Source organism: Lathamus discolor, chromosome 14 (assembly GCF_037157495.1).
Source record: "Lathamus discolor isolate bLatDis1 chromosome 14, bLatDis1.hap1, whole genome shotgun sequence".
NCBI classification, from domain to species: Eukaryota; Metazoa; Chordata; class Aves; order Psittaciformes; family Psittacidae; genus Lathamus; species Lathamus discolor.
Genome location: NC_088897.1, coordinates 7,727,517 through 7,754,657, shown reverse-complemented (window position 1 = coordinate 7,754,657; position 27,141 = coordinate 7,727,517). Strand labels below are relative to the sequence as shown.

Sequence of the window (27,141 nt, the reverse complement as noted above, 5' to 3'; positions counted from 1 at the left end):
AATCAAGCCAAGTATCTAACTGCTGGCATGGAAATACTTGCAGCTTTGTGATATATGGTATCGTAGTATCTTCTAGTCTGGAAATAGATCATCTGCTTAATTTATATACCAAAGAGATGAATGCTGAAGGCGTTTAATGGCCCCCTTGATAATAGGGCCTGTAATGGATTTTTAAAGTGAATTTAAGTCTGAGGGAAGGTGCTGCACTGATGCTCTTGCCTAGCACTGTCCCAGGAGCCGGGTTGGGTGTGAAATGAGCACTTTGAAGAGGAGGTATATAATTCATGAACAGGGGAGTAGAGCAAAGGCACCGGTGGGCTGGTACATGCTCATACTCCCAGCTCACACACAAAATACTCACTTGTGTGGAAGTGCTTTATTCCACCTCCAGTTCCCTGCTTCTGGCCAAAGGGAAAAGGGAGAGGGGGGAAACCCGTGGGAGTCAGTCTCTGAGGCACAGCCTCTGGGGTTTGTGGTCTAAAAGGAGGCACGGCTTTCACGTGGGCTGCAGGAGATGCTTGCCAAAGTCACACTAGGGTCCCTAATCACAGAATCATAGACTGGTTTGGAAAAGACCTTAAGGTTCCAACCCCCTGTCATGGGCAGGGACACCTCCTACTAGATCGGGCTCCTCAATGTGCTTACCAATGTTGATTAATGACTCCAGGTGTCATCCTTGATCCCTGCTTTTCCTCTGTAATTCAACTAAAGCTGCCTTTCCCTGCAAGTCCTGATGGATCCCACATTTCTAGCAGACTTCCATGGAGACACAGGAGTCAGCGCACAGAGATCCTCTGAGGTGCCACAGCCATAAGCACTGGTCCAGCAACTACTTATGTCTACTTACTTGTGCTTAATTTGAAACCATAATTATTCCCATTGGACGCACCTTTCCCTAGGCTTCAATTGAAGAAAAAGCAATAATAATAACAACCAAAAAAATCCACCCTGCCTGTATCTTCAAGGGAACACAGACTCCTCGTTGTACAAAAGCCACTAAGTACTTGCTTAACATCAAACACAACCTAAGAGTCAGGATTAACACCAGACAGAAGCAAGCAAAACCAACAAATTGCAACGTGGTCAAATGCAAGAACAAGTAATAGTGTAACAGGAAGGGAAGCAAATGAAAAACAGGGCCCTATAACAAGATATCCCAGATAAGATGGAAAAGGTGGAAAAAAATAAAGGTACCCCTGTAGCAACTGCTGCTTGAAAATCATCTTTTCACTTCAGAGCTCTGGATGAACCACAGTATCTCTGTCACACCGCCATGGATGTAATACAGCGCAAAAGTAGGTATGAATATGCTTAGATAATTCAGGGCAAAAGTCCAAAGAATACAGCTGCCTTAGGTGCTTCCTGACATTCACCTTCAAGACACAGAAGAGGCCTAACAGCTCCTGACTGGTGTAGCTGGACTTACCAAATCTCCTTCCTCCTTCACACAGATGAACATCACAGGAGATCCAGGCCACCGCATGTTAGCCCCTCACACTCACCGGAGCTGGGGTGTCAGGAGCCTGTCAGCAGTCCTGTTAAAGTCTCTATCTTCAGCTTGAGAATATGAACTTGCTCCAGGGTGAAACTTAATGTACAAGCTTCTGCCTTGGAGCAACTGCTTCAGAAAATATGTTAAGATTTGCTTGTGGTAGAAAAGAGCAACAGGAGAAAATAGCTGAGACTTACTAATTATAATTACTATAACCCTTGGTCTTGGTGCAGTGAAACAGCTTTGCTTTCTGAGAGAAGAAAAGCATGCCCCAGGCACAGAAGCAAAGATTTTTAGCAGTGGATATCTAAAGCAAGGCTCTTCAAGCTATGTCTTGAGATTAAAGAGGAGGCTTCCAAAAACACATATGAAAGTTAAATGCTTTGATTTTTCCATAGACAGGCTGGTACTGCAATCCCGTACAATCTTCTGTATCTATCTTAACACACCTCTCAACAGCTCTACTGATGAACTTAAGCAATTAAAGCACATGTCTAAGTCTAACTTCTGTAAAAGACTAAGTCTTACTGACTCCTGACAAAATTAGCCCTTCAGTCCACATAGATTCTTCTGAAAATGTAGCCTTTGATTCCTCTTGACACCACCTAATGCTATGCCCTGGAAAATCTCCTCCTTAAACAGAGAGCAGGATTCAGGAGCTCTTGCTTTGGGAAATGTATCTGAGAGGTTGACATCATTCTTGCTCTAGCATGAGTTATCTTAGTCCTTATCAGCTGCACCTTCAAGATTTATGGATTTTTTTTAATAGGAATATAAGTGAAGATCAAAAGGTACATAACGAAAAAGACAGGGGAATATGGAGATGAGAGACATGGTAAGGAGGAAAGTGATTTTCCTCTTGCAATGACTTTAATATAAATATTTTGTTTATGTTAATGCAATTATGTGAATGTAAATAGTGCAACATCAGCATCAACAACAGCACAACAAATCAGAGGTGCAACGTGCCAGGCACCCCAACAGCACTAACCCAGGAAGCCGCAGCACATCTGCCTCCAGCCTCCGACAGCACACCACACATGGTCCATCTGTGCCCATACACAAGCATTATCCAGCATTCCCAAACACCAGGCAGCCCCGACAGAACCTTAATTGTGACCCCAACAATTTAATCCAGCTACAGCTTACCTGGAAAACCAGTGACACATAAGCCATGCTCTGTGCATGACTTTGGCTCCCCAAGGTTTCAAGCAGAAGTATTAACATAGCTCCTTATTCCATATCTTGACCCCAAACTCAGCTCCAGAGAGCAGTTCACATCCCCACCAGGGTGCTTTCCTTACAGTCACCCTCCCACTGGGGCTGGCTGCCAGCACATACCCATTTGGAGATGCCTCCAGCGGATAAGAGGAAATCTGAACAAGTTCACAGGAGCCAGGGAAAAGATGCCCATGGCTGAAACAGTGAAAAAGCATTTGCCTGGCACACCAGGAATCAAAGCGTATGGATTTAACACTGTAACGATCATTCAGCACATCTCTTGTGGGTTGAAAAATCCTCCCCTCCCTCACAGGATAAAGATGTGAGGCCATTAAGCAGAGAAGAAGGGTAGAGGAAGCAGCGTAAGCTCTCGGGAGAAGTTAGTATGCAAGTTAATATGAACAGATTAAGGCTTTCAGCAGGCACTCTCCTTGTCTGTCCCAACGCACATACCGTAACCAAAGGCTGAATATGAAAGCTGCCTGACTGACAGTAACCACTTGCTTCCTCCTCCTCTCCTTCCCAAGAAGGAAGGAAAGCAGTTCAAACACTGTGCTCCACAAACATGGGTGATGAGCAGATTTCCCTTCTGAAAATAAAGACAAAATCAATTCCTAAATGCTCTAAAGTGTCCTGGGCATTTAGTAGGAAGAGAATCAAGGTTCAGCTACTGGCAGAGGATGATATAAATCAGGATCAGGACTCACCCATGGGATTCTGGCTCATCTAACTACCACATCTGCCTGTAACATCTTGCTTAACCACTGTCATGAACCAGCTGCTTTTGCCCAGCTCTGTATTCATTCATGAGTTGTTCAATGGGAAAGAAATACATTGATTTCCAGGATTTACACTCACAGCACACAGCAGGGTTTACTGGGTGAATCAAGCCTGCCCACACGCACGCAAAATGAGCCTCTGTGAGCCACACTTATGAAAGACATCAATTTCCTTGGGAAGTTTGTGCAGTTACAGACCACGCAATGCTGCTTCTGTGCGTTATTTAATGAGGGCTTGAAGCTTCCAGCGCCATCAGTGTGCCCTGATGGAGAAGTCCTAAAAGCCAAAACGAGGTTTATTGAGCCATTCTGCAGGGCTCAGGAGAGCCGTGTCCCCTGCTCGGTTCACGAGGCAGACAGAAAGACTCCCACCTACAGCCATGCTCCGCAGGTCTCCAGGCACAGTGGTTCCAACCACCAGCTTATTACACTTCTCTAGAACATTACTATATTACCACAGTTAAGTTCTGTGGCTGTATTTTTAAAACAAACTATTAATTTTACTGTAAAACACACATCTAAAACCATCAGACCATGATGAAAAGTCTAAACCAAAGAACTTACTGACCACTTTTCATAAACATAAGCCTGTAGCAAGAAAAGAAACCAGAAACCCAAGACAACATAAGCCTCATGGAGACCTCCTTGTGTACCACTGCTCCCTACACCAGCACCTCTGCAGGTCTGTGCTGGAGAAAAGTAAAATGCATCTCTCCCAAATGGAAGTCATCAGTTGTCTCCTAATGGCCAAACACCCCACATGACACTGAAAAGACTTTCTCTAGAGTTTATGTTAAAGAAGCTCTTCCCTGTGAGGGTGCTGAGGCGCTGGCACAGGGTGCCCAGAGAAGCTGTGGCTGCCCCATCCCTGGCAGTGTTCAAGGCCAAGTTGGACACGGGCTTGGAGCAACCTGCTCTAGTGGAAGGTGCCTACAAATGCTACAGAAAATCAATGAGGGGGCCCAAGACAACAATAACCCTGTACAGAGCACACCGAGAACAACAAACCAGCATGTGTGGGCCTGGAAAATGCTCCTGCAAGAGCTGCTTGCAAGTTGCTGCTGTGTTGGTAAAAGCTCCGCAAAAGCTGTTTCACCCCTGAAACAGAGGCCAACTGAAGAAGTTTTAAATTGGATTTCAGTCAACACCAGCAGAAGAGGGGCTCAAGCACAGAATCAGCAGCTGGAAGATAAGCAAGATTTCCATACGTGAAGGCAGAGAAATGTCAAGTCTGAAATGGCAGCACAAAAAGCTGAAGAGCACCACATGCCACACACAGCGAGCCGACCTCCAGCAAACACGCACAGATGTACTTCCAATGGTTTTAAGACGTAAGAGCCAATCTTGCAGTTCTGTAGAGCAGCCCCTGCTAGGAGATGAGACGGCAGGAGGATCTACGTTGAACAGCTTTCAGAGCCTTGCTGGAAGCCCCCAAATGAATGCTTGATAAAGCTTTTTTCTCAACAGAAAATCATATAAAACTGTGATTTAAAATTTAAAAGAACAGACTTAAAAGCACTGCCAGGTGCCCATGGTACGGGTCTGCTGTGAACAGCCCTGTTCTGCAACCATGAAGCTCTTGCATCTGATCAAGCATGCCTGAATCACGCAGCAAAGCAAAAAGGGCCATGTCAGTGCTACAACAGCAGCAAAATCACTTTTCTTTCATTTCTCACCCCTCCCCAGCTGTGATTTATTTGCTCCCAGCAGAGTCTTGCTGAGGGGGACAGTCTGGAAGCTGATGGCACAGAACACCATTTTTCTCCACGTATGACAAACACAAGAAACCACCACCGAAAACATGACACAAGGACTCCAAGGGTTAACGTCACCTGTGTGTCACACAGGAAGTTTGAAGAGAGAAAAGGATTCATCTCAAATAATATGGAAGAAGGACCCACTTACAAAAGCAGAGAGGTACAGTGTGTGTTGAACCGATAACTCACCTAGCCTTGGCTAAATAGGTATTTTTTGTGAGTTCCAGGCACTCTCCCAGGAACACTGATGCAGCTTCCTGGTATGAATCCAAGCGAGTTATCTCTCAGTCATTCTGCCTTGTTAAAGATAGGAAGAAAAATGTCCTTCGTGAGTAATTCCAAATTGCTCTGCAACTGAATTATCTGCAAGGATCTTGCAGAGAATCAGAATGAACTACACAATCTCCTCTTCCAGAAAGGCAGCTGAGGTTAAATTAGAAAACACATGTAGTCCTATACTTTTACCCCCTCAAACACACCTTACAAGAAGTTGTGGGCTCCTCTTGCTGCCATTTTTCAATGTAAGATGTACAAGCCTTTTGGGTGCTCCATACACCAAAGTGCAGAAGTGCCCACTAAAACATGTAGCATCCTTTTTCTAATGTGGACCTTTTTAGTTCCCCACAGCTGCTACTGAGCTCGGTTTTTTTCCTCTAAAATTTCTTAAATCTAACATTTAAAATCTTGAGGTTTTCACAAGACCTCCTCTGCATTGCTCAACCAAGTGAACTCCCATTAGTTTAGTTTTAGCAACCGACCTCCTTCCCATGTCTCTCCTTGTCTTGGAATACAAAACAAATAGAATGAGTTCCAAGATCAGAGGGCTGGAGCACCTCTGCTATAAGACAGGCTTGTCCAGCCTGGAGACGGCTCCGAGGAGAACTTAGCACTCCAGCACCTAAAGGGGCTCCAGGAAACCTGGAGAGTGGCTTTGGACAAGGGCCTGTAGGGACAGGACAAGGGGAATGGCTTTAACCTGCCAGAGGGGAGACTGAGATGAGCTCTTAGGCAGAAGCTCTTGCCTGTGAGGGTGGTGAGACACCTACACAAGGAAGTTCTATAAAAAGGTTTTAATATATAAGGACTGGGGACTCTGAAGGAACAAGAAACTTCCAGCCAGTGCTAATGAGCATGTGTCGTTGATTACAAGCTTCAAGGACACAGTACTAGCCCCTGCACACAGGGACATCTCTCTCTGTAATGATCAACCAAGGCTTGCAAGCACACTAGGGAAAAATTGAAGCCAAACCTGGTGAAGATGCTTCACCAGAGGAAGAACGAGGAGTCACACTGGATACTTGAGAGATTTTTCTGGCTGCATCTGAGCTGAACATTTTACAGCACTGGCTGTGCCTGCGCGCACGGAGCAGAGATTTCTCATTTCATACATCATTTACTCCTGCAGTGATTCCACAAAGTCACAACACGTCCTTAATACACAGAAGAGGAGAAATCCATTCTTCTCATGACAACAGTTAAGGCTGGAGATATTAAACATAGATTTCTCTGCACAGCAATGCCACCTGCTACAGGATAATCGTATGTCCTTAACAGAGAAATACAAGGTAAACACAGGAAAGCGTCGGCTCCTAACAATCGGAGGACAATGGTTACAACAGGAGGTTTCCCACAGCTCTGAAGTTATTTATGTGCAAAGCTCCAGCCATAAGTGGAGCATAATTCTTTATGGAAGCTGTTGACAATGTTTTCAGACAAGAACGGACGCCCATGGGTGGTCAATAGCCAATAACATGAAGCATCCAGACCCTTGTACATAACCTGGGGTACAAACACCAGTTAAAGCAATCAGAAGAATTATGACACTTCTTGGCATGTTCAGCTTTGGCTTAAGCATCCTCCTGTCTAGTTCTAGACGCTTTCTACTTGATCTCTGCCATCACATTGTTCCTTTCCCTCCTCACTCTCACTCCTGAGACAGAGCTCCCTTGTGCTGCAGGACAAGTATGCTTGTCCATTTGCTAAGGTTTAAGCTGTATTGTAGACTGGTGCTAAAGCGCAACTCCAACAGTCGCTGGAATAAAGGGGGAGAAGTATTAATATCTATTAATAGCCAAAAAAAAAGGAGAGAGAACAAGAGAACTAGGAAAGAAAAGAACCACATGAAGAGTGAAGAAAAAAAGATGTAAAGCACAGTGCTGCTAGTCAAGGTTACAGAATCCCAGACTGGTTTGGGTTGAAAGGGACCTTAAAGCTCATCCAGTTCCAACTCCCTGCCATGGGCAGGGACACCTTCCACTAGAGCAGGTTGCTCCAAGCCCCATCCAGCCTGGCCTTGAGCACTGCCAGGGATGGGGCAACCACAGCTTTTTTTGTACGGGTGTATGGGTGTTGACCATTAGAGCTGCCACGCTGGACAAGCCAAGCCCACATAAGCCAGTGACAGACCACTCAAGGAAAGCAGGAAAATCAGAGCAAGCACAGCAAGATGCATCACCCCTAACAAGTGACTGCAGAAAGCCAGAGGGGTTTTGCAAGGTGTAAAGTCTCACCAATTAAAGCCACCAGTTTAAGTTTAACACAGGTCAACAAAACTGCTGTTGTCCAATGGGTCCCTGACAGCCGCCTTGGAATAAAACAAGAGGTTATAGGGAACTTTATACCCTAAAAGGCAGCGCTACCATAAGAATTAACAGGTTTCTCTGTCTGCAAGTCTCAGGAGAGATATCCTGGTCAGAGCTGCCAGGAAGATGACAAAGCAAATTACCTCAGGGTGGTGGTGAAAGAAGTTCACTGACTTGCATTAGAAATATGTTTTGCTCTGGAAAAAAAACCATCATTTTCTTTGGAGGGTGAAGGGGGAATTTAATTTAATCAGATGCTGAACGTTCCATCCCAAATCTATTAGGAAAAGTCTGGCAAAGGACGTACACTTTAAAATGCTACCCAAAGAGAAGGGACTGGCAGTGGGACAGAGCATGTTAAAGTGAAAATTGGAAATGAAAGGCTCACGGGAGAATCGATTAAACCCATATTACTGTGAGATTTTTCATGCCTCTGTTTTCTTTCCCAGAACACTGATTTACTAGAGATGAGCAAAGATGGGAAAGGACACAGTGGAAGAATACATAAACTAATATATGTATCTTACAGCATTTACACAAGTTCACTTTGCCTGGTGGCCTGAGGGCCAAGAACAAAGCCAGCAGCCTGGAATCTCTCGGTGCTGCTTTAGCAAACAAACAAGACCCCAATTAACTTGGCTAGACACAGACCTCAACAAAAATCCTATGTCCCAGCTTACACACACAGACTTGGAGCAGCAATCTGTGTCTCGAGGCTTTCCTAACCCTAAGAAGTGATTACAAAATGTCTGATGCTAAGCAATGGGTCACCTAGCTAAGGGCACTATGAGGTGCTTTTGGGCAGCTCTGACTTTCCACCCTGGACCTGCTTTCATGAACCAAGCACTTAGCAGCAGTTGGTCTGGGGTTCTTCCTGGTGGCTAGAAAGCAAAGCAAGACCTATGTCCGGGTGCTCCATCTGCTGCCACCTAAATGCCATCTAAATATTCTGAAACATTTTAGGGCAAAATCTCCCATGTGTGCTACAGAAGAGCATCCCTTAGTTGAGCTCCTAGAAACAGCTCCTACTGCAACTCCTTTGCACATATATTTGCTCTGTCTGGGATAGCCTCCCACTGAATACAAAACCTGAACCTCTGAGATGCCTTTCTCTGTACAGATGTTGGTCCTGCACAGTTCATGAGATGACAGGAAAGGGCAATCACAGGGGCACAGGCAGTGTGAGGGGCCGATCCAACACAGGCAGCATGGTGAGGAGCACAAGCCGCGCAAAGCCCCTCCAACAAATGATCCAGCTGCAGAGACTTGGAGCGAGCACCTTCACACACTGCCATTACAGGGCTTGCAACCAACCCTTGTTACACATTCACGGCTGCAGCTGACCCCCATTAAAAGGTGGCTTATTAAACAGAAAGATGTTTGCTTAATGGACATACACAATCTGGGGACCTCATGCTGCAAGCTGTAAAATGAAATCAAACTGTGACAAAGGTGAAGACTGTAAAGAGAAAGCAGTGGGAGGAATGCAGGGATGCCCTGACAGAGGGAAGCTTTGTATCACAGGCATGGTACACACTGGAAGTTCTCAGGTATAACACATTCAGCCCAAAAAATTCAGCAAATGAAAGCAATGATCAAGCCACAGTTAAGACACCCGGTACTATGGATATTAGAAAATATGAAAAACCTGATTTTACTGACCCCAAGTGTAGATATTCTTTCTGACCTTTCTACACTTCTGTACAGAATTAGCTACATCATTTATCATTTATCTCATCTCCATCTCCTCTCTGGCAGGTTAAAGCCATTCCCCTTGTCCTGTCTCTACAGGCTGTTGTCCAAAGCCCCCCTCCAGGTTTCTTGTCACCCCTTCAGGCACTGGAGCTGCTCTAAGATCTCCCCGGAGCCTTCTCTTCTCCAAGCTGAATCAGCCCAGCTCTCTCAGCCTATCCCTTTATTTGCTTCTTTATTTGCATGCCTGAGCAGGAGACACTGAACTGATCTCAGCTTCAAGATCTGTTGGAAACATGGACCCAGCATCTCTCTGGAAAGCCACATGAGCACGAAGCTGCACAAAGTGCAGTGCAGATGGGTTTAAGGGCAGAAACATGATACAAGAATTTCTTTTCAATATCCAAACCTGCATCCTCCTCTTCCCTCTGGGAGAGAGGTTCTCTCCAACCCCCTTTTATTGCAGATAGCAGCCCTTAAAACTATCCCACTCTCTCTTCCAGAGGTACAAAGGATAACATCCTGTCCAGCAGTCCCAGACAGCTTTATTTCATGTGATGCAGCCTTACTCAGAAGCATCCCAGCAACCACTCACTAACCCTTTGGAAGTGGCTGCATCCATCCTTTTTCCACACCAAGACAAGCTCTGTAAGTTGTTTTGTGGGTACTTATCCATTCCATGGCTTTGGAAAGCTGCTCTGCCTCGTCAGCATGTACACACAGTGTAAGCGGACCCACTGTCACAGGCTGCAGCCTGTGGTTTCACTGCCCTTCAGGACAAGGAATCACAGGAGCTTCCCAGGAGCAAGAAGGAAGAAATCCTAAGGCTCAGCGATGCAGAACCTCCATATGCAAGAGCACAAGCTGCCAGTCTACATGTATTAGAAAAAACAACTACTTAATTAATTTTCTCAAGAAAATATGGTTTTCCAGGCCTTTTTCAGGGCCTGGCAGTACTGAAGCTCCACTCCTACAACAGACACGCTGGCTGCTGTGCCAGCGAACAGGGAACATGCTCTGTTTGCACACAAGGGCCCATCTGTTCCATCTCTCACAACTGGATCCAAGGCTCCACTGTTTGTGTTTGTATTGCCATACCCACGGGAACGTCTTTATCCTATGCTACAGACAAGCACATCTCAAAAAGGACACAGGCATCATCATCCCTCAACTATTTTTGTGTTCTCCCTCCCTGGGGCTGAGCCCTGCCAGCTCCCAAACACCAAGAACAAACTCTGAGGCATTTATCATCCGGCCTCAGCTCTGTTTGTCCACTGCCATCCACATGGAGCAACCGATAATGGAAGCATTTCAGGTTTCAAAGCATAAGGCTTAATCCTTGTATTTTATAAGCTCACCACATAGCAGCATAACTGAATTAAAAGATGGTCAGAAGCAGAGAAATCAAGTGTTATGACATGGGGAGACTTACTCTTCGCCTAGATGTGTATCAAGGATTAAATTACATCCGTAGAAGACATCTCACCTCAGGTTTCAGCCCTGAAAAGAATACAACCCACACCGTCCTGTAGCACACCCACTATCTTTCATTTCAGGTTAATGCTCTTGGCACAGTCAGAGATGGTCACTGCTGGTTTAGGACCCCAAAGACCTTGAAAACGGCTTGCCAGCCATGGGAAGCCATTATCCACAACAAACTACCTACAGCTAAAGGCAAGAAGCTACAATACCAAATCTAAGATTTCATTTAGCACTTACCTGAAGACAGCTATATCAGAACAAGGAACACAACAGCTTGGATTTTTGATTCCCTCGTTGGCTGTCTCCCTGTTTGTACCCAAGTCCTGTTTTCAGGCCAGCCCTTCCAGAGTTAATCCTGACATGAGCCACCATCACTTCTTACCTCTCCCTTCCCAACTGGCTCCCAACCAGAAGGTGAGTAGAAATGGTTCTGTTTTGGTAACTGCTTTTATTTAGGCAATATCCTGCCTCTTACAACTTCTCCTTTATGCCCATGCCTGTGAACTTGAGCAAGTTTTTGGACTCCTTCCTTGAGTAGCACAGACACTGCTAGTGTAACATGCTTTCAACTGCAAATGTTCTCCCATGGTGCAAGCACACATTACTTCTGAATACACAAGTGGCACAGAGCTACCCTGCAATGCAGCTGGGAGAAAGGACTTACTGCTTTCTGCACTGTCTTTTCATAGAATCCCAGACTGGTTTGTGTTGGAAGGGACCTTAAAGCTCACCCAGTTCCAACCCCTGCCACGGGCAGGGACACCTTCCACTAGAGCAGCTTGCTCTAAGCCTCTGTGTCCAACCTGGCCTTGAACACTGCCAGGGATGGGGCAGCCACAGCTTCTCTGGGCACCCTGTGCCAGTGTCTCAGCACCCTCACAGGGAAGAGCTTCTGCCTAAGAGCTCATCTCAAGCTCCCCTGTGGCAGGTTAAAGCCATGCCCCTTGTCCAGCATGACTTGACATACCTTCCTCTCTGTGACGGGTCAGTAACATTCTATTTTGTTTATGTTACTTAAAACATATGAAACTTCTAAAACAGGCCACAAGACTTCCTCCAGACTTCTCAAATTTGCTTAGTGAAAAATGGAAGTTAAAAGGAAATGAGTTCTGACTCAAAGAAGAAGAAGAAGAAGTGCTATTTTAAAAGCAACAAGGGACAATAACTGCATAGAACAAAGTTATTAGGGGAGCAGGAACGCCCTGAGGTGGCTCTGAGCATCTTTTCTCACCTACTCATCAGTTCTTCATTTTTAACTTAGTGAACAGATCCTGCCAAATTCCCAATGGGCTTCACAAACTCAACATATGCTCCAGTGAAACACAACTACCCCCAGGGCCGGGCAGTTCTCATGTCATTCCACTCATGTATTGGAAGAAAAAGTTTTCAGGCAAAGGCAACCAGACACACATTGTTCTTACAGAGTATTTGTCCCTATCCAAGGTGAGCAAAGAAAACATTTTAGTATCTTCACTGACTAAATGAACAAACCTTCATCCCTATATAAACTCATTAGAAGGTTCACGTCAGACAAGACTGTCTCAGCCAGAAGCCTGGAGCAACAACCTGTCCTCCCCTTCTGCATATCAGGACATCATAACACTTGAAATGCACAAGCAGAGTATCTATCGGTTTCTGAGCATGTGAAAGCGCAGATCATCACCATTTCTTGCAATGCGTGGGCTGCCCCCAACTCAGGTCCTGGACATATAAACTATTCTGCAGATGATGCAAAACAAGTTAAAGTACAAACACAGGTTGCAAACCAGACACCAGCACCAAACGCAAAGCCTTTAGCAACCCAGAGAGGGTTGGTCCTCTGAACAAGCTGTAAAACCACCAGGACTGACAAATCAGCTTTTATTCTATAAATTCACACATTTCAGTGTCTGGAGGGACTATGGCCATGCTGATCTGGGCACACATTACACTGACTTCACACCACACTACATACGGCAACAAGTAGTAACTGGTGTTGCTACTCCAGCCCTGTGGACAGCACTGGCTTTTCAGGCTCCGATCCTTGCTGTTTTGCAGGGTTAGAACCCCTACTAAGATGGTAGCAGACCTGCGTGAGACCTGGACTACTACTAAGGGAGTCCATTTCAGACAACAGAGGCCACAAACCATATACCCACCTAGCCAGTGCTTTTCCGATGGTGCATACACACATAAGACCGCATGAGCCTCCTGGATATCAAACAAGGAGTGTGTAAAACAGAAGCCAATGCTCCTCAACGCCCATCTGCTGCTCCAACCCACCTCCTGGGGCATCTCCAGATCTGCTGCACCATGTGGCAATTCTCCACACGGATGTTCCCAAACATCCTGTACTCTTGAACATGATACTCAAGAGCCCCACTCTCCTTCTCCTTTAAGTGAAGCAAGGAAGCAGGTTTCCTACAAATGTTCAACAGTGATTAACATTCCCCCAAAGCCCTGTCTGAATCTTGTCATTTACCAAAAGCCTCAGCGCTGAGCACGGTTCTATCCCCATGGCCACACCAACACAAGTCTCTTTAATACAAAGGGGATCCTTGCAGGACAAATGATGTTTCTTCAGCTCCGAGTTCCTCAGTGCTGTCAGGTGAGTGTCAGGAGAGGGCTCAGACAAGGGAGCACTGACACAGAGACTTGGAAATTGAATTAAATAGATCACAAGCCAGTTTTTGACTCTGGTTGCTCCCCCCCCCCCCCCCCTTTAAGTAGGTCACTCTGCCTGCTATGGAAATCAGCTCGGCTTCAAAGCAGGTTTGCTCCTCTCCTGCCTTATCTCCTACATACTAGAAATGTGCAAAGCATTGTAAGAGCAAAGGCTAATTTCAGACTAATTTGATTTATTCCTGCCATAGGTATAAATATGAAACTGTATTTACTTGTCAAAAATAGCCACGAAACATGAAAAAGGAATGCAAGCTTGCAAGGTGTCTGCCATACAGTTAGGTCTGAATGCGGTACGTAGCTACAAGTCCAATCCCCAACAGATAATAAAATGCAAATGGAATACAGAAGGTCTTTGTGACCTCGCAAAGGGGGAAAGAGGAGAAAATCTTTTGAATTAGATATCAATGATACCAATTTCAGCCTGAAAAATAGGCTCTACCTTTTCATTTCTTTAACCTAACATAGAGCTTTCCAATTCACAGTGTCATTTAATAAAGGGCATAAAACAAGCACAATCACAACCCTGCTGAAATCCCTGGGAAGAATGCAGGTTCCACCCATAATGACAGAAGCGAGCTCCTTGGGTTCATTCCCAACCCACCCCCATGAAGGGACACAGGTAGGATCCACTCAGCAGCAGGATTTACAATCCAGACACTCCAGCTACTGGGTTTTAAACACCACCACCAGTTTGAGCCATCCCCATGAGAGACTCCCAGAAAATACAACTAAAGGTATGAAGAGGAATTCCAGCGCCCACAGAAGGCAAATGCTGAGAAGGTTTTACTAATATCATCCAAAAAATGAGTCAAAGAAAATGAACCACAAGAATTCCATTTGTGCTTGAATGCCCCACCAGCAATTTTGTCTTAAGAAGAGAAAAGGGGAAAAAAAACCCTATCACTTTAGAATTCAAGTATAAAGAAATTTCCTAAGCCTGGAAAAGCATTTGCCTTATGCACCTCAGAAGATAATCACCTGGTGCAAGAGCCTGACACAGCACGATCAGCAAAGTTCTCCTAACTCACAATTGTGCCACTTCAGCCCGTTCTTTTGCTCCATTGATTCAGTCAGAAGACTCCTGGATCAGCTTTTTGCCTTTTTCCAACCCTAAGTATTTAAGTTTCAGTTCTTTAAGATTTTAAGCCGAGGTTCAGTGTGGAGGTGTGAGAAATGCAAAGGAAGAAGCAGGCATAAAGGAAAAATATCCTCTTTTTTTAACTTGTGAAGGAAAGAGAGAGGCTGTAGGTGTGAAGCTGCCTCTTACAGCAGCAGCACTTTGCCTTCCAGCCAGCAGAAAGGCAGCCTATGGCTAAGGAGCAAGAAAGCTGCTCAGTCAATGTGGCAGCACATGAGGTCTGTGCCAGAGGAGCTGCTGCTGGTTGGTGATGCTCAGCATGGGGAGGACCTGCAGCACATGGTACCCCTGACACCAGAGCCTCTTCTTCCAAGTCAGAATGAATTATTTCACAGGATGTGAAGAGAAAGGACTATATTCGAAGTTTCACTTACATTTAAGCTTCCTTAATAACTTAAGGATCCGGTTCCAGACTTGAGTGCTATCCAGTGCACCCAAGCCTAAAGCATTGCCCGTGTGCTGGGACATGCTCACAAGCTGTGTTTACTGCCAGGACATACCTGCCAAAACCTGAGGTTTAAAAAGAACATAACTGCAATAGGCCTGGAGGCTTCTCAAATTGGAAAGAGCATTATTAATATTAATATGTAGCATTTTATAGTAGGAAACAAACACAGAAAGTTGACAGCATTGTGCCTTAAGCCCTAGAATCAACTGGGACTTTTGGCAGCACATGCTGGAGAAGACAGCAGCAGCTGTCAAGTCACAGCTGGAGTTGCCTCTGGTGAAGGTGATTGAGAAATGGGATTCAGAAAAAAGAGAAGAAAAAAAACCCAACAGGTAAAATTCAAGGTAAAATGATGTGTGGGGAGGACAGACAACTGAGTTAACAGCCTCTCCTTGCTTGCAGAGCACCCGGGTTGTGTGTTTTCCTTCAAGTACAGCCCCTGCTTCCTAACCTGCACTTTACAGGTTCTTCTTTTTTATCACCACTTCTCTTGCACTCTCAGCTCTCTGCTTTGCAGTGAGGGCCAGACTGTAAGATTGAGATGGGTTGATTCTGGCTAGAGGCCTGGTGCCCCCCAAAGCTGCTCTGTCACTCCCCTCTTCAGCAGGAAGGAGAGAGAAAATGGAACACAAGGCTCATGGGTCGAGATAAGATCAGGCAGAGACCTTCTCCACAAGGTGCTTGCAAAGTCACTGCCCAGACTGACCCCTTCCAACAGCCACATTTCCTCTACTGTAAATGTGTTGGAAAACCCTAAGGACAAATGGACAGGAACTCCCAAAAACGTGCCTCACACCAGCCCCCCCCCCCCCCCCAGTTTGCCCTCTCTGACTTGCCATGAACTTACACCCCAAAACAACACTCACTGAAGAGATACGTGTGCTCTCCAGCACTGCTGCTCCTCTGCCAAATCCAACTATTTCTGCTTCCACTGGGGACCTGTATATCAAAACCCTTCTAATGAAGAACAGTACGAGGTGAGCATTAATGCCAGCCTGCAGAAGTCACCCGCACTACTCGATTCTCAGACATAATGAACACAGTCACCAGCAGTTAGCCTGAAACTAGGACATCTGCAGCATTTAAAATACCTACTACAAATGAGAACTACTTAGGCACATCATAAGTAGTAAATGGCAAATATTAGGAGTTATGGGAAAAGAGATCGTTAAAGCAGGTTTTAATAGCCCAGCCTTTCATACATTCAGATGGGAAAAACCAGTCAGCACACACTTTGAGGATTAAGCCTACATTAAGAAACAAACTGCTTCATTTCTGGAGTTGTAAAAACAAAGGTTAAATATCTGCTTCAGCACAAACCCTGTAATTTTTCCACAGTGACAGTATTGTTTTGCTTTACACAGCTAATAATACCTGCCCTGGTTTATACCCACACATCTTCCCGATGCTCTGCAAGGCTAACACTTTAATCGCTACACCAGCAGAAACACCCAAGAACCGCATTCGGCACCAGGGTTTCTAGAAGGAACCTATCTCCTCAGTTGTACTTCATTTCTATGCAATATTAAGTCGAAAATAACACTTTCTTTTCTGAAGAAAGCCATTTTTCCACTACCTGTAACAAAGCCACTGAGCCACCGCACTACACTCAAGCATCCCTGGAGCAAACCAGAGATGCTGCACAGGGTCACTGCTCCCTGCCCAAGTGCCTGCCCGCACTCCTTGTCCCATGCCCCTCCCCACCAATTCCCATGCTGCCCACCACATCAGTCTTTTCATCTCCCCCTTCCCTGCTCCTGTAGTTTCTCAGCACCAGTGTTCTGGAGCAGACAGTTCAGTCCCTCCCATCCTCCTCCCTTTATACCAGCTTTTGTCCCCTCCATGGAAACATGTTTTCCTCATATATCATTTCCAAAAACATCTGGACCAGTTTGCTGGGATTAAAGATAAATGTGATCTTGACAATATTTGATCACCTCAGCCCAACTGGAAAAGTTATAAACAAATCAAAGCAATTCTTATGATGGAAAAGGCTGGGCAGCCTCAGAATAAGATGCTACCAGAGCATCCACACCTGGGTATGCAGCTTTGGAGTGAATTATTTTTGTTGGCTATCCAACTCCAGTAATCACAATTCACAATTGGAGCTGAGTATTTCTGGATATACAGTTCCAGTAACGATAATCAGAGCTGGACATTCGAGGGAGTTCCAGGATTTTCCAAACAGCTGCACAAAGAGCATAAATTATGCTGGTTCCTCAAACTGAGGTGCGATGTCAAAGTTTTGTTCCCTTCCTTTCGTTGCCTCTTTCCTCACTGCAGCCTGGTTCTAATTTGCAAGGCCTGATGCTGGTCCATAGGATCCAACAGGGAGCACCAGCAGGGAGGAAAATTTGTGGTGGGAACAGGGCATCAATTAGTATTTGGAAGTTGAGCAAGTTCCTCAGACAAGACTGATGAAAGCGCCAAATCCCATTTTACTGCCTACCCCTTTAATGTCTGCGCAGAAGAGCTATTAAACTCCCCCAGAAAGTCACTTATTGATTCAGTGCTTGATCCAAAGACAACCGAAGTCAATATGACCTGACCCCAGTAACACCTTCCATGTAAGACGCTGTGAAAGCTGTTACTTACCTTTAGATGCTCCTGACAGGGGCAGATTCCTAAATGAGAGCTGTCTGCACACCCCATACATCATCTGCATGATACAGGTGTCACACTGTCCTTTCATACCACAGCACTAATCAAACAGCACCATGCTTGCACCATGTACCCTAACCCTGCACACAGGAGAAAGCAGCTCACCCACCCCTGCCCCATTAGGTTCATTTATTTCTCCAAACAGTGCAGTTTGTTTCTGACCTCCACCTGCAGAGCTTAAAAACCAGCTCTGTCCCTTTGGGCACTGCACAGGGTCAATCAAATCCAAACAGCACCTGCCCCACCACCACATCTGCTCCACAGCCAGGATGTGCTCCACCACCAGCATCTGCTCCTCCAGACTCAGATGTCTGGTTCTCACCTTCCCACACCCAAGGTCCTGCTGCGTGTCTCCTTACGAATTAGTGCATGGTGGATATTTTCCTAATTGTGGACCAAATACTGAAGCTGTCCTTCATGACTTACAGGAGCAAGGAAAACTTCTGAAGGCAGAAACCCTGAGGATATACACAGACAGAGGATGCTGCCTTCCCCCCCTCTCCACCCCTCGGCCCACAGAGACCCTCCAGCTTCATGACTTGGCTCAGCATGTTACTCCTGGGTGAAACCTCACCCCAGCATTCTGCTCTCACCATCTCTGCTGTCCCCCCTCCTTCCACCTTCACTTGTACATCTTCCTGCTCTATTATTTTCTTATGCATCTCCCCTAGTTGATATATAATTAATATATATTTAAACCAACATGAGCTTAAATACAAAAGCCACAGGGAATTAACAAGACATTAGGTCTAATTCTACCCCCATCTTCTGCTTCGTGCTCTTGCATGATTTATGTTGCTAAACGATAAGCACTTTGGGAATGGTCTATTTCTCCCCGGTTTATAGCACTAAATATATGGGCCATGTACCAGGCTGGGCAGGGTCATAATGTGAGTAGTAATCACTTAATTAGGGCCACATTCCAGTCATTCATTATGGTAAGGAGTAAGAAGACAGTCAAGCATCTCTCTCACTTTTTCTGTTGCTCTTTGATGCCTGTTCCAAGTATCTTCAAAACAATGAAGGGCCTTGTAGGGACAGGACAAGGGGAATGGCTTTAAACTGCCAGAGGAGAGACTGAAATGAGCTCTTAGGCACAAGTTCTTCCCTGTGAGGGTCGTGTGGCTGCCCCATCCCTGGCAGTGCTCAAGGCCAGGCTGGACACAGGGGCTTGGAGCAAGCTGCTCTAGTGGAAGGTGTCCCTGCCTGTGGCAGGGGGTTGGAACTGGATGAGCTTTAAGGTCCCTTCCAACACAAACCAGCCTGGAATTCTATGGAAAGGCAAAGTGTGATGGTTTTCCTCCAATGCACTCCTGATTTTAGGGAACTGTCTTTTTCAGATAACTCTGCATCTCCCCACCAACATAAGCATCAAAGACAGCATCAGAATCAGTGTGTGTAACGGCTCAGTGGCAGCAGAGGGAGGCTCAGCACAGCCCTCTCCTTGCACATAAGGTTTTACATAGGGCTCTCATTGCATCATTACCACATCATTTTTAGATAACCACCAGTGAATGTCAGAATGTGGGTCGATAGCTGTTAGATTTATAGGCAGAACTAGCTACGCTTAGAGCAGTAAGATGTAAAGTATTCAATAAATTCTTGAAGAAATCTGGCCACAGGGATTGGGGGTAGAAAATACAGTTGCTGGTACTCCCAAAACTGTTTAGGAAAAACAGCATTGTACCATTATGATACATTACTGAAGTTGAATCACTGCTGTTGACTCATAGCAGGGTCACTATGATGTGTATTCAGCTTGAACAGCTTTTTGCAGACTTCAGTAAGGACATTTTACCAATAAAAATCTCCCTTTTGAGTCTAATACTTGAAGGTGCAGAATGCCCAGGGATTCAGGAGTATCTATAGGAGCTGGGAACTGGCAGCCCTCCACAACATCTGGACCAGATTGTTCAGTTTTAGATAAAGATTAGTAGCATAAATCACAAAATTACCTGAGAAGGCTTATTCCAGTTTTCTTTAGTGCTCTGCCTCATTAACAGGGAAGATCTGCTCACAGGCAGCATTCAGCTTTTTCGTATGAGAAATGGCATGTTGTTTCTGCCAGGAGAGAAGTCATGAAGGAAGATGGCAGCCAAGAGTAGACCAGAAGGACTCTACCAAATCCCACATTGACAACACATGGCTAAAGCCAACTTTGCCTACCCGTTCTCACTGACAGAAGTGAAAGATTTACCAGACACAAGCAAGGGGACTCTGTTGTCTCAGCTGCCATCCAAGAGGCCTCAGGGTGCCCAAGATGCTCGGTGAGCTCAGCTGATGTGACACTGTGGACATGCCCTCCTGCATCGGCAGCTGGAAGCCAGGCAGGATGCCTTTGGGCACTGAAATGCTACTCAATAGATACCCTTTGTTTTGCCAAATACATCCAAATCCAAATGTGTCTTACCGTAGACACAACAGCACACCACTGATCCAGGCTGAGGCTTGGAAATAATATTGTAATTCACATAATTACAGCACCTTATTAACAGTACCCTTACAAAAAAAATCCTAAAAGCCACCTGATTCATTAGCCAGCATAAACCTAAGATACCTTTGTCAGCTTTACCACCGAGGTAAGGTTTTGTTTCTCCATTTAGTCAGACCTGAATTAATATGCAAGAACAAAATACCAATGTTGTCACTATTTCCTGGTCATTGCTGTTGCATCTCATGAATCTCGTGTTGTCTCTGCATGATAAATGTGTTAGTGGCTTATTACTCATGCATTGCCAATGACAGTGAATATTCTGATGGCGATGCCAAACATCTATCAAAACCAAAAATTATCAGTTTCCAGTCAGCTGGGTTGTAAACTAAATGTCAGTTAATGTCTAAGCTTCCAGATGCTTCCTAAATGTCTATCTGAAGCCTCACCTGTTAACTCTATTATTTCTGTAAAATATGTTTCTCTTTTTCATTCTTTAGATGGCATCAGACCCAAATGATAGTAATTTACTGAGAGCAGCTCACAGGTACCCTGTGGCTATGCACAAGTGAGTGAGTTTAGGCTGAGAACTTGTACTAAATCTTGCTTATTTGTGTTACTCCTAATGGGAGCATGGCAACCAAATCTATCTGGCATAGCATAAATATTAAAGCAGCAATTTTTATCAGAGTAATACAGTTAGTTTCTACTTTAGAAATATCACAGTAGTGGAGTAGACATGGAAACAGCACCTGGGATCCTGCGTGATAACCATCCACTGATACAGCCATCACATCCCCACAGTGTGTCACTTCCTCTACATAGCACCATCTCTTCTATCAAAGGATTTCACCCAGTGAGGCTGTGCTCATATAAAAAGCTGGTTTATTTCATTAAAGTTTGGGCCCTTCTGCCTACAAACAGTGTTTCCCTACTGTCAGCTATTTCCATTTAGTTGTTTATCTTAATCAGAGAATTTCTTAGCATTTTAGCTAATGTATTACCAACCCGTTAACATCTCAATATTACCAGTCTGTGGGTGTAACACTATTACATACTAAATGGCTGATAGAACCACTTTCAATCTGCCTTATTTACACATATAATTTTTAGAGTTAGTTAGCTAAGTTCATAATGTGCTTTGAGGATGATAAGTGCTACAGAAGATAAGCATTATCTTATCCTTATGGGAAGTAAATCCACATATCTCCAACGTGTTTTCAGTTAATTAAATGCCACTTTACAAGGGGGATAGAGCATGGAAGAGGCTGTGTTCCAGTAGCAGCCTCAGTGTCCACATGCAGTCTTCTCAGAGTTAAATTTCCTAATTGGATAAGCAGGTGAGAGACACTCTGCAAGCAGGAGGCTGCTGGCATTGCATTTATTCATACCTCAGCACGCGCAGATCATTCTATGCACAAATGTACAGATGCAAGTTTAAAACTTGAGCACAGGCTTCTTTGACCACCAAGGAATTTAAAGCTCCCCTTCAACTTCTCACATGTGATAAAGGAGCAGTTTCTCTCTGCACTTCACTACAAGGAGACAAACCCTCACCGTACACCTGATTTCTGGCCAGCTTCACTTCAGCAGTTCTACAGCCCTGGCCTCTCATTTGCAGTGATGTCCAAATGGCTTTTATTTTCCCTGATCTTATACACAATGTGTTGTGACTCTTAAAGCCCCTATGTCCAACCTGGCCTTGAACACTGCCAGGGATGGGGCAGCCACTGCTTCTCTGGGCACCCTGTGCCAGCGCCTCAGCACCCTCACAGGGAAGAGCTTCTGCGTAAGAGCTCATCTCAGTCTCCCCTTTGGCAAGTTAAAGCCACTCCCCTTGCCCTGTCCCTACATGCCCTTATCCAAACCCCCTTTCCACATTTCTTGTCAGCCTCTTTAGGTATGGGAAGGCTGCTATAAACACCCAGACAAGGCTGTTGCTTGTAGGAGAAGGGATTAGCAGCTTCTCATCATGCAGTGGTCACTGGATGCATCCCACTGAGAGGGGTCTCATGATGAGCAATATCTTTGTATGCTGTTTCATGATGCAAACTGGAGCATCCTATATGCCACTAAAGTTAAAAAGCTGTCTCACCTTTGCTGACTCAGGATCCTGTACATGCTTAATTCCCACAGTTCCCCCAGTTCCTCATGGTAATCAACTGGATTCCACATTTACCCCAGCAGAACAGAATTAGGTACATAGAAGCGTGCTTGGCACTCTCTAGGAAACACAGGGTTGCCAGGAAAGCTGGATGTTCTCTTCAAGTCTCTATTCACTCCAGCTCCTCACTAGCTAAGCGGTTTGTCACACAAGCACAGAAACTCCCTCTTTGTAAACACAGAGCCAAACAGAGAAGTTCATTTGTGTGGATCTCCATACAGCTGGAGATAATCTGGACCACAATTTTTGCTTATGTAAATGTCAGCACACAGAAAATTAGGTTTGGATCAAGAAGACAAGCTGTAGTTAATACCTGCAGTAAAGTGTACATGTTCTTTCCCTACCTTCATTAGCTTTCTCTGAATGCCTCCTGAAGAAGAAAATTTCATCCATAAAAATGACTAGACACATTAAAAATGCTCCAAATCCTCAGGTAAGTGCATGCACACACAAACTGCTCCATATCAAAGGGCTCCCCTGCCCTTCAGGGCAACCAGGGCAGTCACCCGATTAGAGACCAGCAGAAAGCAACAGAAAAGCAACAAGCAAAACCCACAAGACTTGTGCAATAATGAACTTTCAGAAAGAACCAAGCACATATCCAGTTCTCAACCAGTTTTAGGCCAAGAGACAACTGAGTAGACAAATTCGGACAAACCCCAGTCTTCTCATAGATACTTTATGAATTACAGCTAGGATAACACTAAACAAGGGCACTGTCTGCTGCGGTGGCTTCCGGATCCTGTTCAGCATCCCCAAGGCACTGTGCCAACCACCATCTGAAACAAGCACCCCATGGCTGACACGGCTTTGTATAGTGGCAACCCCAGCTAAGAGTAGCTGGAGGACACCACAAAAGCAAGGTCCATCACCTGGAAAGTGAGGGGTTACTGTATGGGGCAGATGGGGCAATGCCTGCGACAGCTCTTCTTGCATGGAGAGGAGTTAAGAGAGAGCCTGGTGTTATTTCCAGAATGGTACTGCAGAGAAATGTCCTTCAAAAGGAAGGATTGTGTAAAGCCATTCCTTTACCAGACCCAAGGCAGTGTGTTTAAGCTTGTTTTCACAGCCAGAACTAGCAGAAATGAATAAATATATACATAAGAAGAGGGCTGCCACACCAGAGAGCTGTGCTTTCCAACATGCTTTACACTACAGGATTCAAACCCCAAAATCATACTACAGGAAGGTCAGATTGCTCATTTGATCCTTACAGAATGCAGCTCTTCAAAAGACTGCTTTTTAAAGATGGCTTCAACTCCCATTGAAACCCAGCCAAGTCCTGCAAGGCACAAAATAATCCATAGCTGACTGCACCCAAACTGCGGTCTAGTTTCTCTCTTTGGCCAAATGCTTCCCAGTCTCCCCGAGGTGCAGGGTCTCCCCGCAGGTAACTCTATACGATGTTCTGTGGCTTTGGACATGCTAAACCATCGGTCTGATTTAAACAAAAGCATAACTTCACACAACAGAGAGCTCTCTCGGTGGCTGCGCTCTGCAGGCAGCTTGTCTGAGAGCATATGGTGATTTTGTCAGGCACTTCTCACCAGCATGCAACTTCTCTATTCTAAAGTCAAACACACACACACACACCCGGCCCCGAGTGAGCTCCTAGTTGCATACCTACCTCAAGCAGGAACTAGGATTTCAGCACTGGGTATTCTCCAGGTGCCCAGAATGAACATCATTTCGGGCACAGCAATCTCTTGGCTGTCTCAGCACACTTTACTGGCTCCTCTTAGTGGTGATAGGGATTCACCTGCCCCCCCAACCTGCTCTAGAGCCATGTGTCACTGACGCACAAATGCAGACATCCCTTCAAGAACAGAGCACACTGTACTCTTCTCAAAATCACATGTACCAACGTGCTTAAACCACGACTACCAAATATATACTTGTCCCGAAGTTACATAAGTGCCATGCCAGAGCTATTTTTCAGCCAGACTCAGCAGTGTTCCTATAAATCACCCCAGCATGCAGCAGCCAGACAAGATGCCACACCTGACATTTGACATGGGTTAGTGGTGGACTTGGCAGTGCTGGGGTAATGATTGGATTTGATAATCTGAAAGGTCTTTTCCGACCTAATTGATTCTGTGATTCAGGTGCTCAGCTTTCCGCCTGCCTTAAGAAAACGCTTGGGATAGAGCAATGTCCCTATTACCTTGCTGCCCCCCTGGTCTTCAGGTGCACAAGTGCTCTTCAGCCCTGAGCAGCCCCTGCACCACACCGTGCCCACAGCAGCCCACAGAGGAAGCAGCACACTCAGAGCTGTCCTTGCACTCAGCTCCTGTCACAAGTACCAGCTATTCCAACACAGCCCAGAGCACAGGAGAAGGGAGTCCCACGTTAATCTCCACAGAAGAAGGGTAATAACTTACGGTGCCAGCCCTCCCTCTGTTGTATCTGCAGGAATGCTAGACGGCATCGTGACTGCTTGTGCAATACTAAGGCCCCAGTACGAGGTCTCTTGCCTCAAACTGCAGCTATTCCCCCTTTTCAAATAAGTGTTAAAATCTTCCTGAAAACTTCTCTCCAGCAATTCCAGTTTCACGGTTTGACTGCAAATAACATCCAGTTTCCTACCCTATTCCTCATGATTCTTGTTTTTCACCTTGCTGGTCACCCAACAGTGCTGCTTCATCTTTGGTGCTGAGCATTTTCACAGCCAGGACAGGGTTTTCATCAAGTCATAATGCAAATTATACTTGCCCACCTAGCTCAGGGCTTCTTGTTTTGTACCGTGCCTCCCCACAGCACAAACACAAATTGAGACAACTACTATGCACCAGCAAAGATAACTTGTATTCCAGCACCTGTCTCACATCCTCAGCGCACACGTAAAATTGCAATAGCACCGATTCCACAGGGAGCCACGGCGGCTTTCAGATCCACACACACCTATTCGTGCATTAGCCTCCTACTGAAAACTTGGAGAGAGAATCATACTGACAAAAACATTAACTGGGCTGCTTCTGATACAGGCAAACTTGAATTGTTAAAGCTACAGAGATGGGAAGCCATCAACAGGGCTCTTGACTGAGATTACATTCCCAGTTGTGACCCCACAGGGAACAATTTCCAAGAAGTTAGCTTCCCCAGCCAGTGTCTTAATTAGAAACCTCACCTAGATACCTCATATCTTCACGTCTCTCTATCCCACACGGCATCTTTAAAACTCCCTTTCTGCATCTCGGAACTACTGAACCTGGTGAGATTTTAATGGAAATCCCTTCCCTATGCTATAAACAGAAGCATTACTTGAGATTTTAATTAGCAGCTGTCAATGCTGAGCCATAGGAAACACTGAACAGTTTGCTTAAGTTACTCGAGAAAGTGCTGTTTGCTTTCCAGCCTTCTGCACTCGAATGATGCAACACAATTGAGCCGTTTAAAAACTCCCTTTCACTAAACCAAACTCCAAGGTAGTAAAATCCATTCCCCCGATCAATATACAGTGTGCAGCTCCAGCCCGTGTTAGCCTGCTGAACACCCTCCTCATCCAATGCAGAAATCATGCCACTGTGATTTCCTGACCATTATTACAAACCTAAAAGGCAGCATTATGTTATTCCCATTTCCTCCCATCCTGAGCAATGTACTCTGAGCTTTAAACACAAACGGAACTTGGAAATCAGATACTAAATCGATTCAGTGCACTGAGCCTCCGTTTGCAGGTTAATAAACGAAAGAGCGCGGCTCTACCGAGCCAGCCCTGCGCCCACTTCCTCCATTCACCCCCGCGCCGTACCCTAATGACAATTAAAAGCAACAGAACTGTTCCTACCGTTCAGCTGCCTATAGACGATGTCTTCCAGGAGGGAAAGTCTCTTCAGCACCGCGTCCTGGATGGAGCTGATGCCGTGCGCTGTCAAGTTGGCCACTTCTGCCCTGGGGTGGATGTCATGGAACGAGTCGCCACTCTTGGCCGTGATAGGTCTGCACTTGGCCAGGAAAAGGACGAAGCCGGCCACCGCGATCAAGTTTAACACCAGCAGGACTTTGACTCTCCGCAAAGAAGCCATCAAACTTCCCAAGGGGCCCCGCCAGCCGCCGCGCTACCTGCAGGGGCTAAGGGAGCGGGAGCGGGCCGCCGGCCGCCCGCCGCTGCGCGCACATCCCACGGCGCGGAGGGCTGCGCTCCCCGGCGCGGCCCCGCGCTCACCGCGGAGGGCTGCGGGGCTCCGGGAGGAGAAGCGCGGGCTCGCCGAGGCGCGGCGGAGCTATGGCCCCGCACAGGAGACGCCACCGCCGCCGGGGCAGCCCGCCCCGCTCCGCCCGCCGCCGCGCTGCCGCCGGCGCAACTTCATGCCCCGCGCAGGGCGCCCGCGCCTGGGCTCCGGGGCGACCGCTGGGCCCTGCGGCAGCGCCGCCGCGCCTGCCTCCGCCGCTGCGCGGGGGGGCGCGGGGCCGCTGCTGCGCTGCGCGGACGGGGCATGCCCCGCCACCGCGCTGCACCGCGGCCGGGAGGGGAGGGAGGGAGCAGGGGGCGGGCGCGGAGTCGCGCGCAGGTCCCGCCCCTCGCGGTGCGCGGGCAGGCGGCGGGGGGAGGTCACGCTGGAGCCCCGTGGGCGCGCAGGGCCGGCAGCGCCGCTCCGCGCATCAACCGCGCCTGCGGAGAGCGGCCCCG

General features: G+C 46.3%; 1 protein-coding gene across 2 annotated transcripts in view; it reads right to left on the bottom strand.

Moving 5' to 3' along the window:
• Positions 1 to 26,779, bottom strand: part of GALNT17 (polypeptide N-acetylgalactosaminyltransferase 17) — a 187,282-nt gene extending 160,503 nt beyond the window's left edge. For both annotated transcript variants that reach the window (XR_010615970.1, XM_065694808.1), the window contains exon 1: positions 26,299 to 26,779. Coding sequence is in view for 1 of the 2 variants with exons in the window: in XM_065694808.1 (XP_065550880.1) it covers positions 26,299 to 26,536 (238 nt within the window). In the remaining variant the exon portion in view is untranslated. The remainder of the gene's footprint in view (positions 1 to 26,298) is intronic.
• Positions 26,780 to 27,141: the final 362 nt, after the last annotated feature.